Source organism: Zygotorulaspora mrakii, chromosome 1, assembly GCF_013402915.1.
Source record: "Zygotorulaspora mrakii chromosome 1, complete sequence".
NCBI lineage: Eukaryota > Fungi > Ascomycota > Saccharomycetes > Saccharomycetales > Saccharomycetaceae > Zygotorulaspora > Zygotorulaspora mrakii.
The window spans coordinates 1,184,759-1,197,548 of NC_050719.1; the positions used below are offsets into that span (position 1 = coordinate 1,184,759).

The 12,790-nt window shown below is 40.2% G+C and overlaps 7 protein-coding genes across 7 annotated transcripts; 4 read left to right on the forward strand and 3 right to left on the reverse strand.

Annotated features, from left to right (window-relative positions):
* Nucleotides 1-1,080, reverse strand: RRD2 (peptidylprolyl isomerase RRD2; the record flags this gene model as incomplete). Its single annotated transcript, XM_037286502.1, has 1 exon — nt 1-1,080. The coding sequence occupies one exon, from the start codon at nt 1,078-1,080 to the stop codon at nt 1-3; it is 1,080 nt and encodes a 359-aa protein (XP_037142397.1).
* A 231-nt stretch (nt 1,081-1,311) lies between these two features.
* DGA1 (diacylglycerol O-acyltransferase) lies at nt 1,312-2,661 on the reverse strand (the record flags this gene model as incomplete). The annotated part of the gene is made up of 1 exon (XM_037286503.1): nt 1,312-2,661. The coding sequence occupies one exon, from the start codon at nt 2,659-2,661 to the stop codon at nt 1,312-1,314; it is 1,350 nt and encodes a 449-aa protein (XP_037142398.1).
* Nucleotides 2,662-3,342: 681 nt separating this feature from the next.
* On the forward strand, nt 3,343-5,775 carry RAD53 (serine/threonine/tyrosine protein kinase RAD53; the record flags this gene model as incomplete). The annotated part of the gene is made up of 1 exon (XM_037286504.1): nt 3,343-5,775. The coding sequence occupies one exon, from the start codon at nt 3,343-3,345 to the stop codon at nt 5,773-5,775; it is 2,433 nt and encodes an 810-aa protein (XP_037142399.1).
* Nucleotides 5,776-6,189: 414 nt separating this feature from the next.
* Nucleotides 6,190-7,407, forward strand: PEP4 (proteinase A; the record flags this gene model as incomplete). Its single annotated transcript, XM_037286505.1, has 1 exon — nt 6,190-7,407. The coding sequence occupies one exon, from the start codon at nt 6,190-6,192 to the stop codon at nt 7,405-7,407; it is 1,218 nt and encodes a 405-aa protein (XP_037142400.1).
* A 235-nt stretch (nt 7,408-7,642) lies between these two features.
* Nucleotides 7,643-8,560, reverse strand: TGS1 (RNA methyltransferase; the record flags this gene model as incomplete). Its single annotated transcript, XM_037286506.1, has 1 exon — nt 7,643-8,560. One exon carries the CDS (start codon nt 8,558-8,560, stop codon nt 7,643-7,645), a length of 918 nt encoding a protein of 305 aa, XP_037142401.1.
* Nucleotides 8,561-9,444: 884 nt separating this feature from the next.
* AIM44 (Aim44p) lies at nt 9,445-11,445 on the forward strand (the record flags this gene model as incomplete). The annotated part of the gene is made up of 1 exon (XM_037286507.1): nt 9,445-11,445. The coding sequence occupies one exon, from the start codon at nt 9,445-9,447 to the stop codon at nt 11,443-11,445; it is 2,001 nt and encodes a 666-aa protein (XP_037142402.1).
* A 389-nt stretch (nt 11,446-11,834) lies between these two features.
* Nucleotides 11,835-12,569, forward strand: PET20 (Pet20p; the record flags this gene model as incomplete). The annotated part of the gene is made up of 1 exon (XM_037286508.1): nt 11,835-12,569. One exon carries the CDS (start codon nt 11,835-11,837, stop codon nt 12,567-12,569), a length of 735 nt encoding a protein of 244 aa, XP_037142403.1.
* Between the last annotated feature and the right edge of the window lie 221 nt (nt 12,570-12,790).

A 12,790-nucleotide genomic window follows, 5' to 3' on the forward strand; every position in this document is an offset into this window, starting at 1 on the left:
TTAATCAAACGGGATTGGTTTATGATTTTTCTTATTCATTTGAGTTGCGGCAATAGCACTTGGAACCTTTATACCACAACAATCGCCCCATGTGTTGATCCGAGAATGGTCGTGTACGTGACAACAATCTACTCCCTCGTCGTCGTCATGTGAGTGGTCCCTGAGGGGTGATACACCCTCTGGACAAGGCAAAAACTCTCCGAAAAGGAAATGCTGCATGATAGGCAATTTCCCCAGTACTTCAGCCTCATACATTTTAACCATTCCTCCTGCGACCTTTGCCCATCTTCTGACACCGCTGATATCATCTAGCATAGGCGAATGCCATCTTAAGGATGCAACGGTCTTGACCGAGTTTATGAATGCAATGCATCCAAAATATAAATACTTATCTTGAAACATTTCGACAACTTCGCCATTATGAATGGACGTCGGTTTTAAATGTGGATGCGTGGACAACTGAAATGCACCGAATAAAAATGGCAAGAAATGATAATCATCTAGGCCCCAAACTCCGTGTGACCCTGCCGGCTCTAACCAATATGTCGTCTCTATCAGTCTCATAATATCAAGGTATGTAATGAAAACTTTCAACACCATGTTCCTGGCATCCCTTTCGAGTTGGAATATATTGCATTTAAGAAGACCATACAAGAAACATAAAAAGTTCAACTCATGACCAGAACCGTAATCTATTCTTCTTTCATTACCCCATGACTCCGTCAAGTAAGCAGACAATTCAGTAACCTGATCTTGTGAAAGGGAGGGAAATGTATCAGAAATGGTGGAAGTCGATGATTCCGAGACGTCATGATAAAAATCCCTAAATTCAACTTTTCCAAATCTTGATGAATTAGCATCTTGCGTGACAGGATTTTTCTTGACCAGTTCACGTATTCGATTCAAAATCTTAACAACTGATTTTATTGACTCACTTATAGGCTCTTTGTAATCCGTATTTTCATGACCCTTAACAGCTTCTGCCAGGCTCGTTAAAAAATCAACCAGTTTATGTCTCGTTTCAGAGTTTTCCCACAACAAGATATCGTCCTTTGTTAGAAGTCGTTTCTCAGGAATCATAGCAGAATATTAAAGGTTGTAGCTCTCCGTTAAAGCTAATGATTCTCTCTCAAAATAACTTTTACAGACTACTTTTCTCGGCTCCTAGATATTTATGAAAAGGTCAAATAAAGGTAGCTGGATGGAACATAGACAAATAAATTAATTAAAGACAAAGTTAGACAAAGTCAAATTTCATATATATATTTTTAAGATCTGGTGACGTTTTCTTTTGTACAACAATGGAATGATTCAACCAACTATATTTATTTCTTTATCGGAATAGCCAAATCTATCTCTATTATCGTAATAGAGTTTCTTGAGTTCCTGCATATAGCGCTGATGGTAGTAATCCAATTCTTCTTCACTAGGATTGGGTATTTTTTCTTTTACAAATATTGGTTTTCCAATCACGACATTTATTGCTCTTCTGTAAGGGAGAAAACCAAAATCATAGTTAAACATCCCACGGGCGTAGAAAAGTGGTACGGTGAAGCCATAATTTTGTTTGAGCCATAACTGGACTTTCCTCGAGAAAGAGTCTTCACTTGTCTGTACAATATTATAGAGGTCCGTCTCGCCAAACGCGAATACAGGCGTCAGACAAACGTTACCAGCCTCCAACGCTAATCTTATGAAACCCTTACGTCTGTTAAGAATAAGATCAACATGGCCAATAGAACTAGCAAGTGATTCTCTGGCTCCGCCAACCACGATGCAAATTGAGTTGTCTTTTTCCAAAACTTTTAGTGTATTTTTTTTTGAAACTGCACTTATACCAAGTGCCATTAAGTAATCTCTATAAAGGGGAACATGGAATTGCGTCACTAATGTCATCAAGGAGACCGGTATACCTGGGAAGATTTGAGACCAACGACGGCCTTCTGTTCCAAATACACCGAAGGAACCAATCGCCCCGATACCATGAGGATGGTAGCCAAATATATAACGAGGCCCCGTTACTTCAAATTCACTATTCTTAGAGCTATATCGAAATATGCCCAGCATTTTCTTCCATCGCGAGTTTTTTTTGCCCTCCAATTCCTTGGATGATGCAGACTTTCTTGTGAAAGTCGGTTGAAGATCTGCTGTCTTATGCAGGGCTATTGGAAAGTAATCGCACAAATAACTCCAAATGGACAGAGATCTGAACCAATCAGACCTTCTGTAGACCACTCCGCCATTGCCTGGTGCCCTATCAAACATGTAATATATGAAGTAAGGTACCGATAAAAACCATAATAGTGGGTTGGACAACGCATATATGGCAATCACTGGTAGAAAAACGAAAGCTGAAAGATGCCATGCTATCATAGCTGTTTGAAACCGTCTTTTGAACGGTGTATGCAGTGAGCTCCACGACCTGTCGCTACCTTCACTATTAATTCCATTTAAACTGTTGCTACGCTCGCCATCCCCGTTCAACGATGAGCTACGCGCATCGCTTATCTGATTCTCGAACTCTTTTTTGATTGCATTCCATGCATCCCATCCCTTCTTGTCGTGTTCGGAAAATGCCCTATCTCCTGCTTCCTCTTGAGCAGTCGCATCCCGCGAGCCAGTCGTGACCCTTCGATGTAACTCCTGTGAGTCTTCGATCATCGCAGCCTCAAAAAGCGGTATCTGCCTTCTGGAGCTCTATTTCACCTAAGTCGCGCCAAATCCTGTTGCTATACCTCTTATAAAGGCTACTCTTATCCGTATAATCCTTTTACACGGTTTGCGATAAACGCGCAGTACAATCTCCCTTTACACTACTTCTATCAGAGAAAACTGATCCTCGAGTCTGATCTGGTCTCTTCTTTAGCGACCTTAAACTTCCAATAGTTTTGTGGTACTGCTACTCTGGGGTTCTTCTACCGATGCTCACGTTTCTTCTACCTATGCTCACGATTCTGATTAACGGAAAGATTTTCACTTGAAAACATACAACTCCTCCACTTCCGCTTCCTCTCAGTTGTAAAAGCTCAGATTCAGATACGATCGACTAAATCAAGCTTCAAATCCCAATTGATCTGCCAGTTTTTCCTTCCTGGTTGATTACCTCCACTTGTATATGGCAGGTCGAAAGCCTCAATGTTTAAAGGGCAGACATATTGGATTTACGCGACGCGTAGATTTTCAATACTGAAAAAAAAACTGAACTGAAAGGCATATAATTCGGAGCCTACAGTGAAGGTTTCTAGATCCATCAAGGTTTGTGTCCGGATTCTGGACAGGGGTATCACCAGTATCGAGGGCAAGGTTCTTTGGCTTCGTTTTTAGGCCACGAAATATTCGACAATGGACGCCACACAACCTACGCAGCAGTCGACTCAGGCGACTCAGAAGTATTTGATAGAGAAGTTTTCACAGGAGCAGATTGACGACGACATAGTCTGTAGAGTCATATGCACTACTGGGCAGATACCGATACGTGATCTGCGTGCGGATATGAATGAAATACTGAAAGAGGCGACACCCATAAAGAAAACATGGACATTTGGCAGAAATCCGAATAGTGACTACCATCTGGGCAACGTGTCTAGATTGTCTAATAAACACTTTGTCATATTTTTGGGAGAGGACGGCAATCTTTTACTGAAGGATACATCAACAAACGGAACGTGGCTCAATGGCCAACGAATATCGAAAGAGCGCAATCAGCTTTTATCGCAAGGTGACGAGATAACAGTCGGGATAGGTGTATCGATGGATATACTAACAGTGGTTCTTTTCATAAATGAGAGATTCAAACAAAAACAAGAACAAATGAGAGTGGATAATTTAAAGAATGGAGTTAAGAACGGTAAAAACTCCACTTTCAAATTACATTCAGGGCTTAATTCAGACTTGAGCGATAACTTGACAGGAGTTTTCAAAGATTTTTCTATAAAAGACGAAGTTGTTGGGCAGGGAGCATTTGCCACAGTCAAAAAGGCAGTGGAAAGGTCCACAGGAAAGACATTTGCTGCCAAGATAATCAGTAAAAGAAAAGTGATGGGAAATTTAGATGGTGTCAAGAGAGAATTGGAGGTTCTCGGTAAGTTACATCATCCAAGGATTGTCCAATTGAAAGGATTCTATGAGGCGGAAGAATTTTACTATCTTCTAATGGAGTTCGTTTCTGGTGGTGACTTGATGGACTTTGTTGCAGCTCATGGTTCAGTGGGAGAAGATGCTGGCAGAGAAATAACGAGGCAAATACTGGAAGCAGTAAGATATATACATGAAAAAGGAATCAGTCATCGTGATTTGAAACCGGATAATATTTTAATTGAACAGGACGATCCGGTGTTGGTCAAGATAACAGATTTTGGTCTGGCGAAAGTACAAGGTAATGGAACTTTCATGAAAACCTTCTGTGGCACTTTGGCGTACGTTGCTCCTGAAGTTATTGGAGGGAAGGCTTCCTCTGACGAAACGGGGGAAGTTCACGAGTATTCTTCTTTGGTCGATATGTGGTCCATAGGTTGTCTTGTATATGTCATACTAACTGGCCATCTGCCTTTTAGTGGAAGTACTCAGGAGCAACTATACAAACAAATTAGCCGAGGTTCGTACCACGAGGGTCCATTGAAGGACTTTAGAATTTCGGACGAAGCAAGAGGTTTCATTGACTCTCTTCTTCAGGTGAATCCAAACGACAGACCCACTGCAGACAAGGCATTACAGCATCCATGGATAAAGGTTGTAAATACCCAAAACTCAGCAAGTGAATCTTCACAGATATCGTTATCCCAGTCGTTGTCACAACAAAAAGTACTAGAAAATATGGATGACGCACAATACGAGTTTATCAAAGCACAAAGACGAGCATTGTTGCTTCAACAACCAGATCACATAAGTAAACATGAAATCCAGGAGCCTCAGATGAAGAAACAATTACAAGCCCATGAGTTCAAAGTTCCCAACCATCCACCAGTGAGGTTCACACAACCAAACCATTCAGTGCTTGACAATGGGAACAGTAACGAGCACATTGAGCTGAGATATCCCCGAGGGGCTACGAAAGGCACGAATAAAAAATGTGGTGGTAAATTTCTAACATTGAATCCGCTACCAGAGAGCAAAATTCAAGAGAGTATAGTAATCAAACAGGGTGTAAACCCATTCTTCATAGGAAGGTCGGATGACTGCAATTGCCGCATTGATGACAACAGATTATCTAGAGTACATTGTTTCATTCTTAAAAAGAGACATGCCGTGGGAAACAGCATATACGAATCCCCTGCACAGGGCCTGGACGACATCTGGTATTGCCATTCAGGAACGAACATCAGCTACTTGAATAACGTCAAAATGGGACCAGGCACGAAGACTCTGCTGCAAGAAGGGGACGAAATCAAAATCATATGGGATCGTAACAATGATTTTGTCATCGGTTTCAGTGTCGAGCTCAACGACACTACAGGTCTTTTCAACAATGGAACAGGTGTTTCCAGTCAGGAAAGATCGCTCGTTCCCCAGACCATCGACGAAAAGAGTCTCGTCAAAAGGCTGAGTCAAATGATGGCCATCAAACGTTCTAACCAAATTTCTTTCCCCCCTTCATCTCCAAACAAACAAGAAAACGGCAAGGTCGAAAACAACATCACAGGTTCGGAGCCTGAAAAGCTACTCAAGAGGGTTCATTCGGTTAGTCTTTCTCAGTCACAAAACGATCCAAACAAAAAAGTAAAACGTGCAAAGCTTGATCAGGCACCACGAGACCCACAAGATTTACAGTTTTCATAGACTGAAATAAAAATAATGAATAATTTACGTAAGCAACGTATCAAGTATGTTAATCCTGCCGCATGGTCACATCGTCATATTTTCATATTGTCATTCTTTTCTTTGTTTATATTTACTGTCATTAAACATACTACGTTACCCGCTCAACCCAGCTTTATTTTTAAGGGGTTTCTCTCTGTCGGGTGGCGAAAGCTTAAAGGAGCTTAAGGTATAAAAGGGAGCAGCCTTGCGGATTAAAGAAGTCATCTACTGATAGAAGAGTAGATACGATAGGATCGCTTAGTTTCACGTTCGGAAGGTAATAGTTGTAAGATCGTAATAAATCCGATAATCATTACTCTTTTGAACACTGAGCAGAACTTTAAGATCCATTGTTGCCCTTATCCCCTATAATTAACTTCTCGTTCACTCGTTATGCTTTTAAAAAACTTATTGCCGTTGGCGTTGATGCTATTGGGTTATACTGAGGTCACTGACGCCAAGGTTCACTCTGCAAAGGTACGCAAGCAGAAGTTGAGAGATGATATGAAAGATTACTACTTTGAGCAACACCTAGCGCACTTAGGTCAAAGATATATGTTGCAGTACGAGAAGGCAAACCCAGAGGTCGCATTCTCGAGAGAGCATCCATTCTTCAAGGATGCTAACCACGAGGTCCCGCTAACCAATTACTTGAATGCCCAATACTATACTGAGATTAGCTTAGGTACACCACCTCAGAATTTCAAGGTTATTTTAGATACTGGGTCATCCAATTTATGGGTCCCAAGTAACGAATGTGGTTCTTTGGCATGTTTCTTACACGAAAAGTACGACCATGACTCATCGTCGAGCTACAAACCAAATGGTACGGAATTTGCCATTCAATACGGTTCTGGGTCTTTGGAAGGTTACATTTCACAGGATACTTTGAGTATTGGTGATTTGACCATTCCAAAGCAAGATTTCGCTGAAGCAACAAGCGAACCGGGGTTGGCTTTTGCTTTTGGTAAATTTGATGGGATCCTAGGTTTGGCCTATAACTCCATTTCCGTCGATGGGGTGGTACCACCAATTTACAATGCAATCGGCCAAGATTTACTAGACGAACCGAAATTTGCCTTTTATTTAGGTGACGAATCTGAGGATTCTGAGAATGGTGGTCTTGTTACATTTGGTGGCGTCGACAAGTCGAAATACAAGGGTAAAATCACTTGGTTGCCAGTTCGTCGTAAAGCTTACTGGGAGGTCAAGTTTGAAGGTATTGGCCTAGGTGATGAATTTGCAATTCTTGATGGTCATGGTGCTGCTATTGATACTGGTACTTCATTAATCACATTGCCAAGCGGCCTAGCCGAAATTATTAACTCCGAAATCGGTGCCAAGAAAGGTTGGTCTGGTCAATACACTGTCGAATGTGATACTAGAGATAGTCTACCGGATTTGACTCTGAACTTCAATGGTTACAATTTCACAATCGGTCCATACGATTACACTTTAGAAGTTTCAGGTTCATGTATCTCTGCAATCACTCCAATGGACTTTCCAGAACCAATTGGACCTTTAGCAATCGTGGGTGACGCTTTCTTACGCAGATTTTATTCCATTTATGATTTGGGTAATGATGCCGTTGGTTTAGCTGAATCAGTTTGAACCAACTCAGTTCACTCGACTATCTGAATTTTTTCCGAAAAAGGTTATAAATTTCCCAAAGATACGTATCCTCTGGTAAGGAGCTGCTATATTTTTCTATAAAAAACGTAAAAGACTTTCATCAAGTTCTATTCAAAAGTACTTTACATTTAAAAGTATTAAATAATAAAAAAATCTACTTTATAACAAGAAACCTTCTTTTTTCATTGTAAAACAATAGCGTGGAATGGAAGATCTATCCATCAATTTCATAGTTCACAGGGTCCCTTTTTATTGCTTCAGCTTCTGACTTTTCTTCTGCATTGTCATCTTGAGAGTCAACATAACCTACTTCAATTTGACTATCAGATTGCTTACTACTGTCAACTAGTGATTGGCCCCACATGCAATAAATACCTTTAACATATCCGTGTACACTGACTTTTAATATTCGACACTTTGCATCTGCACCCATTACTGATCTTGTAGCTCTTGATAGTTGATGTAAATCAGAATTTCTCGGCAAAAACAGCACAATATTGTCACTTATTTTTGCGAAGCTTTTCAGCAACTCTGTAATGCCCATGGGTTTTAATGCCAATTCTAAGTCATAGACATCTTGCTTCAGATACTGAGGACCGCCCCAAGGTGGAGATCCAAATATGCAATCTATACCGAGCTTAGCAAATCTACCTCTGGCTGATATGCGCTCCCACGGACCATATTTCAGCCAAATTCTATCGCCTACACCGTAAGTTTGAGCATTCTTGAACGTACAAAACAGGTGTTCTATGGCATTATCAACACCGTACACTTGACTAAACAATTTCGCAAACTGTATTGCGTTACCTCCTCCCCCACAAAATACATCTAAAATTTTATTCGCATTCGGCAGACATGCTCTCAAAAATTTTGCCAAAAACACAGCAAGGATCTCAGGTGTGACACTGTACCATAACTCGTCCGTCATATAAATAGGAGAATCCTTGACTTTCGAGAAGAGTAGCTCTTTTTTCCGCCAATATTTGAACAACTGTCGCTTTTTCATAATGGCCTTCGGATCTACCAGATACTCATCATGACCGTATAACCTCTTTAATCGTTTATACTGTTTCCTATACTTGCGCCTGGTAATATGTAGGAAGTGCTCCTTATCATCACTTTTAATATGCATTCTAGCCACGCAGTCTAGACATTCTGATATGGCTTTTGTGATGTCCAATCGATTAACCTCAGCTCGTACGTTTTTTCAATCACCTGGAAGACTCTGGGCGAAAATGCTCTTGCACCAACTTGAGTAGCCAGACATAGAAGAAATGAAATTAAGCACCGAAATACTATTAAGTTCAATCAGCTCTGTTCTGCAGCGCAAGACTAGACAACTGTTTAGATTTACAAGATCTTGTAGAGCCCCTTGGATGCATAGAATGAATCGTACGGCGTCGTTTCTCGATACCTATTAAGGCCACTTTAAATTCAGGGTCTAAGTCATTCGCCCAGATATTAACTAGCAAATAGCTTTTCACTTCCCGAAAGTGGTTTTGGCATAATAAAATCGTGCCAATTGCAAAGTTGCATTTTACAAGTCTCAAGGCCCAAGATTTTTAAGCAAGGTTGTGATAAAGCGCTAATCAATAAATTCCTTTACCCCCTTCTCTAGTAAACTTCAATGGTGCTGCACGATAGTTCATATCTCAAGACTACATACCGCAGTCTCTTCTCTAAATCCCATTTTGCGTTCCATCGTCATATTGAAACTTTTCGAATGGCTGGTCAATTTTTACGTTGTCACGGCAACAAATTATTTTTTCGAAGCAGCCATTCGAATAAAGAAAATGTGAAAATGTTCGATCCAAAGTATGATTGCATATGCATACGGATGTCAGAGAGTGAAATCATATACTTGATCGAGTAATATCTTTGCTGGGCTCATATGAAGTGCCAATGATGGCATTTGTGCATATATATATATAGCGGTGAGGTTCCTTTGAATGTAGAGGAATTGCCTATTATATCGCAGTATGGTTTGATAATTAAGTTCGACCGAAACGAGCAACAATGATAATTAGAACACCAACAAGAACAAAGACAAAATCATTCCATGGGCCCCAGATGACATTCAAATTTCCCTCCACGGAAAGTTTAGCGAAAACGAATTTGGACGAGTACCACCTTAATAACCATCACTTACTGAACCATTACCATAAGAACGCAGACAGTGACGATGCTTCTCAGATCCTCTCGGACTACACTTCCAACTCGAATACTAATACGAATTCGGGGCGCTCCTCAAATGGATATTATTCGTTCGCCAATATTTCTGACAACACAACGGAATCACCAGGTTATAACTTCAAAAGTGGAGTGTCGGGCGCTCTTGGGGGAACTGGCGGTGCAGGAGGAAATTTAGCAACTCACGAAAGCTTAGTGCGTAAATCGGATCAGCAGACAACGCCAAAGTTAGAGCCAATGGAGTTGCATACAGATGGATCATCACCCGGATCAATGTCTCCAATGGAGGCCATTCCAGAAAATGCTTTTACTTCGGTGTCTACAATCTTTGCATCTATTCCAACCGCTGATAACTATTCATACCACATATCTTCATCGGTGTCTTCGACAAAATCAATAAGAAACAGAAAACCATCATCAGTACGAAGAGATCCCATTTCCAAACTACAGAACATTCCACCTATTACTCAAATAAATACGGCGTCTAGTATTGAGACAGACTCCGTGAAATCTAAACCTGCTTCAAGACTAAAGAGATCAAAAGCGATACGATGCCGTGGTGGTCTTTTGCAATACTTCATATATCTAGGTTTGAAAATTAAAAAGCACTTGCGCAAAGTTATTCAAGCTATACATAGGAAGCTTTTCCAAAGCAAAAAGCATAACAATGGGAGCAGAAATTCATCTTCAAGCTCGAAATATATTCCTAAAAAGAGAAATTTAAACTCAAACAAATCTAAATCTAAATCTAAATATAATAAGATGGCCAGCAGATCTTCAAGTACTGCTAATCTAACGACGTCCCACTTGAAAAGGACACAACGTTATGTGAATAATTTGCAAAGAGAAATGTCCAACAAGTCCTTAAAACCTGTACTTTTAGATGAGGATAGCACAAGGAAAGTGTCAAAGAAGGAAACCATGACCAAGAAGATAACACCTACAGCAAAAGAAATAGGACGTAACCCGACAACATCCCTGCGACGCACAAATTCATCCATCAAGAGAGCTGCATCTGTTATCAGAACAAGAACAGATGACCCCAGACAAATATCAACATTGCCATATAATCGCCATTCTACTGATAAAAATGCAGAAAACACGAAAGTATCATCTACTGAAGACAAAAAACGCGAAACAGGCGGTTTACCTAGATCTGTTGCGTCGAAGTCATTGAGCTCACTGGCCCGTCAGCCTTCAATAGTCGTCAAAAACAAAGTGATTCCGCTCTCGATACATCCTTACGCTATCGAAGAGGAAGAAGAGGGTAATAGCGTTGGAGATGACGACGAGTACGTTATAAGTACCAACGAGATGAGACCGGTAAGTGCAAGGAGCTCATGCTCCTCTGCGGAGGATTTCTTCGAAGATGCGGAAGATCTGGAAGACGCAGAAGATCTGGAAGAAGCAGAAGATCTGGAGGAAACCGAAAGTATCGCATTTACGGAAGACTCGAGGAATGTCTTAGCCGAAGCATTCAAGCATTATTTGAGTTCGGTCATTTCCCAACGTATTATGTTGAGACTGCAAATCGCCAAACATCAAGAGACTGGCGCAAACAGTTCCTATGTAGATCTAATGGAATCCATAATCAGAGAATACGAGGCTCCTTCAACGTCCTCATCGTTGACACCATCCGTGAGAGATCTCACACCATGCAACAAAATACAAGATGACATCACAAATTCAAAACCTCAACAGGAATTCAGCATAACATCTCCCTTCGGTAAGAATGGTTCGCGCTTGAAACATAGCAATAGCATGATCTCATTATCGGCACAAACCGTCAAAAGATCCCTAACCTTGCCGATTGGCATCAAGGTCTAATACTAATAAAAATATCGTACGTAATTCATCATCAATAATATATAATTAAGCATAAATGCAAGCCTAGTGACTGTCTCATTGACGTTTATAACCTTCTAATTACAACTTTATCGGTATATTCATCACTATTAACGGATTGTGTAGTTTGATATCTTTAATTTTGAACTGACTAAGAAGTAACGTAAATTATGGTGCGATAGGAACTCGAAAATCACATTAAAGGTATAAAAAACAAACTCAGCTATTAATAGTTGGGCTCTGCAGTTTTAGTATATTAGCCAGCTATCCGCCACAGTCTAACAGGGTAGTTGAAACAGTCTGAGAAGGTTTCAAGGGCACCTTACTAATATATTGCACTCAGGGAGTTATTGAAAAGAAACGCTTTAGCAATGTTCAGGAGGTTTGGAATAGTATCTCTGAGAAGAGGCGCAAATTCAAGATGCAGTGGCGGAATAAGAAATAATCACAGTTTCAACGGGTCTGCTAATCGATACCAGTCCTCATTTACATTTTTGAATAACCAATCATTGTTGCAAAAGGATGAGCTGAAGCAGTCCAAAAGGAAAAATAGGAAGTCTTTTTACAAGAATGAAGACGAGGAAGAGCAGTCTAAGCTAAATAAATGTACTGTTGAGCTTAGTACGCATATGAGGAAACCGAAAAAGCACGATTATTCTTGGCTCCCACGGGTCCCATCAACTGGCTTTTTGAAGCCTCGTGATGTCAGTACAAAAGTTTTATACTCAGGTTATAGGCCACTGTTTATTAATCCCGATAAATCTGATATTGGGACAGAGGGAGGCCAAGGTGGCAGTACATTATACGAATTCGCAATGAAGCTTGAAGACCTGAGTGATCAAACACCGTGGATGACTTCAGCAGCCGGAATGGAGTTTTACAGTGAATGGGATAATATTCCTGTTGAACTGCGCAAAAATCTGAAACCCTTCGAACCTCCTGTGTCCAATGAAAATGTGGAAGACACAGAAATGAGTGCATTACGAAAACTAAAGGAGGAAATCTATTTAAATGAAAAAGCTAAATTGATCAATAGAAGTAAAGGGAGGAAAAAACCTGTTGTAACGTTAATGCGATTGAAAAAAAAATTGGACGAAGGTAAATGAAAATCATTTACTTTCTGAATTCTCTTCCATTTTGATTTATCATTTCTATTGAGCATGAGGCGGTGGAGTTTCTTATTAAGTATATTTGTTCAAGATTATTGAGCTGCATTAGGTATATACACTTTTTATCATGATTATATTATAATTACATTCGATTTTTTAAAAGAACTTTTTTTTGGCTCTACGAGTAACACATGAATTCTTTTTGACAGTTTTAAGAT